The 3,893-nt window shown below is 40.7% G+C and overlaps 1 protein-coding gene across 1 annotated transcript; it reads left to right on the forward strand.

The window, feature by feature from the left end:
• The first annotated feature begins 124 nt into the window (after positions 1-124).
• LOC121245589 (cytochrome P450 89A2-like) lies at positions 125-931 on the forward strand. Its single transcript, XM_041143591.1, has 2 exons — positions 125-614; positions 666-931. The coding sequence occupies exons 1-2, from the start codon at positions 125-127 to the stop codon at positions 929-931; spliced, it is 756 nt and encodes a 251-aa protein (XP_040999525.1).
• Positions 932-3,893: the final 2,962 nt, after the last annotated feature.

Raw genomic sequence — 3,893 nt, forward strand, 5'->3', positions numbered from 1 at the left:
CATCCTCATCTCTCTCTCTCTCTCCTCTCTCTCTCTCTCTGGTTTTGCATCAAATTTCTCTTACATCTCCTCTCCAATTCCACCAAAACAGAACAATCTTTCCTCCGTAGCCTGTCCCTCAAGTATGGGCCCGTCACTACTCTCCATATTGGCTCTGAACCCGTCGTTTTCGTCACCTCACTCGGCCGCCCATGAAGCCCATGTCCGGAACAGTGCCGCCTTCTCGAGCCGTCCCTCGATGGTCCTCTCAGCTCCGTTCTCAGTAATAACCGCAAGGTATTGGTGGATCTACCTAGGCCAGACTTGGCGTGTTCTTCGTCGTAATGTCAACTCTGAAGTTCTCCACCCTGCCAGTCTGAAAGCTTACTCTCTGGAACGCAAGCGGATCTTGGGAACATTGGTTAACAGCTTCAACCAGTGTTTCTTGCATGGCGATCAGCCCGTTCATGTGTTCGATCATATCCACCATGCGGTTTTTTCCTTGTTCATTCTCATGGCTTTCGGCGATGTCAACGATAGCACGATTAGAGAAGTTGAACGCATTCAAGCTGAACTTATTTTCAACTACGAGCAGTTTGGGGAAGTTGCTAGCTGTTCAGAGATCGTTGGAAGAGGTACTCGAATATCTTGAAGTCAGGCTGAAATAATCTTGCCTCTAATCAGAGCTCGAAAGAAGTTAAAGCAAGAGGAAAGGAAACAATCCGAGTTGGTATCATACACAGATACCTTACTGGATATGCAAATGAATGATGATCATGATCAGGAAGCTGGCAAGCTTGAGGAAGCCGGTATACTGAGTTTGTGCTCAGAGTTCATCAATGCCGGCGCCGACACAAGCCTAACAACGCTGCAGTGGATCATGGCAAATATAGTGAAGCACCAATATATTCAAGCCAAGCTTTTTGCTGAAATCAAGGCCGTTGTGGGGTAAGGAGCTGAAGAGATTAAGGAGGAAGATGTGCAGAAGATGACATATTTGAAAGCAGTGATTCTCGAGACTCTAAGAATTCACCCTCCAAGTACCCTTGGTACCGCATGCAGTCTCAGAAGATGAAGAACTTCTTGGCTACAGAATCCGAAAGATACGACAGTGAACTTCGTGATATCACTGATGGGGCGGGATCCAAAGGAGTGGGAGAATCCAATGGAGTTCAGGCCGGAGAGGTTGCTGAATCGTGGAGAAAATGGAGAACCAGATCGAGCGTCTGATGTTACAGCGTACAAGATGATGCCGTTTGGTTCAGGGAGGAGGATCTGTCCGGGGAAAAGATTAGCCCTGCTTAATCTGGAGTATTTTGTTTCAAATTTGGTGTGGAATTTTGAGTGGAAACCAGTGGACGGAGAAGGTGTTGAACCTTTGGATAAGGAGGTGTTCTTGACGGTGATGAAGAATCCTCTGCGAGCCCACGTGTCTCCAAGAATCAAATGAAAGCTTAGGATTGTAGCAATCTAGAATAATAATAATAATACATGAATAATGCCTATTAATTCGTTTGTTTTGCTAATTTAGATGGTTGGCCACGCTGATCTTTTCGTGTATGGCTTTATGAATTGCCGTTATGTTTGCTAAAGGGAAATACTTTAAATATATAGAGATTAGATAAAAGTAAATTTCTAAATTAATGTAGCTTAATGTGATACGTCAAATTATTAAGTTATTTTTATTATAAAATAAATCTAACGAATTCTATAAAATCACATCAATTTATAAATTTATTTTTTATAATCTTTTTGTATGTGTAGCAATTTTCTTGATAAATTATTGTTTCTACATTCTATGCAGAGTACGCATGGTACAATTTTATCAGCATGCCCAATGCATGCATGGCATGATTCCAAGAGCAATGTTAATGAATGATCTGAATATTCCCATAATCTATGGCTTTAGAATACAAATAAACAACTATGGTTTTTTCCAAGAATGTGGATGCTGTTAAACAACGTGAGCTGCTGCAGTTATGGGGTGTGCACACTTTCTAGCAGTATGATAGATATCTTGGATTGCCTAATTTTGTAGGTAGATCCAAAGTCCAAGATTTTGCAGGCATTAAGACTTGGGTGTGGAATAATCTGCAGAGTTGGAAAGGGAAACTTCTTTCTCAAGGGGGTAGGGAAATACTTATAAAAGCAATGGCTTTATCCATACCCACCTATTCTATAAGTTGTTTTAAACTACCATTGACGTTGTGCCGGGAGCTTGAGAAGATGATGTCAAGGTTTTGGTGGGGTCAAAGGAGTGATGAACGGAAAATACATTGGTTGAGTTGGAAGAAGTTGTGTGTTTCAAAATTTAGAGGTGGGATGGATTTCAAGGATCTACACATTTTTAATATGTCTCTTTTGGCAAAGCAAGGTTGTCGGTTGCTACAAAATGAGAATTCCCTATTACATAGAATTTTTAAGGCTAAATACTACCTAAATTGTTCTTTTTTCCAAGCCTCTTTAGGCCGCAACCCTTCCTATGCGTGGAGGGGTATTTTTAGGCTAGGCGATGGCTGTTGGAAGGTTGCAGATGGCGGGTTGGTAGTGGGGAAGCAGTGAAGATTTGGAAGGTTCCTTGGTTACCTGGTCCTAAAATTTTGCATCCTGAATTAGATAGCAGACATGGGTCTTATGTTGATGAAGAGCAAACAGTTAACAGTCTCATTGATAATACTAGTAGATCTTGGAATGCACAGGCGGTTAGAGCTCTCTTAATCCAAACACAGCTGAGGATATTTTCAAAGTCCGTTTGGGTTCAACTCCGGTTTTGGACAGATGGATATGGATAAGGAAGTGGGAAGTTTTCTGTCAAGAGTGTGTATAAGCTTATCTAAAATCTGTTGGCTGGTTGTAGGGGTGAGTCATCTTTGTAGATGCAAGACAGAAGTTTATGGAGGAAGATATGGCATATGAAAGTTCTAAGGAAGATTAAAAATTTCGCATGGAAGGCCTGTCACGATATATTACCAACCCTTTCTAATCTCAGGCGGAAAAAGGTTGATGTGGAGTCTGTTTGTGGTTTTTGCCATGCTCATGAGGAAGATATTAATCATGCTTTACTCATTTGCTCTACCATTTCTAACTTGTGGCAACATTTTTTTCCATTGTTACAACAGTTTCCACAATCTTTGAGCTTTATTGATATGGTGAGAAGGTTTGACAGGTAAGGTAATGAAGTTGCCTTAACTGAGTTTTTTATTTTGTGCTAGTTTATGGTACATGAGAAATCTTTGGCAGATGGAGGCAAAATTGATACAACCAATCCACGCAACTGACAATGCTTTATCTCTGTGCAAAATCTTTAATGAGGTGCGAATTTCAACAGCCCGGGAGATGCGCACGATTTCCAAATGGCAAGCCCTAACAGATGGTTTTCTCAAGCTGAATGTAGATGGTGCAATGTTACTGATCCGAGGAGAGCCAGAGTTGGGATTGTTCTAAGAGATATGCATGGAGAAATTGTGATGGCAGCTAGTAAAAACAAATAGGATGTTGATGGGGCGGCAACTATAGAATCCATTGTTGTGTTGAGAGGCCTACAATTATGCCTTTCACTTGGAATTCCTAAATTAATTCTTGAATGTGATTGTCTGACTGTGGTACCGGAATTGCAATCAACAGAGGAATCGTGGGCTGGTGCTGGTAATTTGATTAATGATGCTAAGCTGCTAATGGGGCGTTTCCAGGAGGTTTGTGTCCAACATGTTAGTTGCATTGGGAATGGAGTTACTCATTCTTTAGCTAGATTTGCTTGGAACATTGTTGATATTAATGTTTCGTGGGAGCAGATCCCTTTTTTTATTAGTCATGCACTTTGGTTTGATACCAATTGATGTAATGTTGCTTTTTCAATGAAGTTTCTTTTCATAAAAAGAAAAAAAGAAAAAAAAAAAAGAAAGAAAGAATATAAA

This window comes from Juglans microcarpa x Juglans regia, unplaced genomic scaffold, assembly GCF_004785595.1.
Source record: "Juglans microcarpa x Juglans regia isolate MS1-56 unplaced genomic scaffold, Jm3101_v1.0 JmScfU0072, whole genome shotgun sequence".
NCBI classification, from domain to species: Eukaryota; Viridiplantae; Streptophyta; class Magnoliopsida; order Fagales; family Juglandaceae; genus Juglans; species Juglans microcarpa x Juglans regia.

Bases quoted from the DNA above. Each gene is read 5' to 3' on its own strand.
- LOC121245589 (XM_041143591.1), top strand. From the start codon at position 125: ATGGGCCCGTCACTACTCTCCATATTGGCTCTGAACCCGTCGTTTTCG. The intron at 615-665 runs GTACTCGAATAT...CTCTAATCAGAG, and splicing joins TTCAGAGATCGTTGGAAGAG to CTCGAAAGAAGTTAAAGCAA.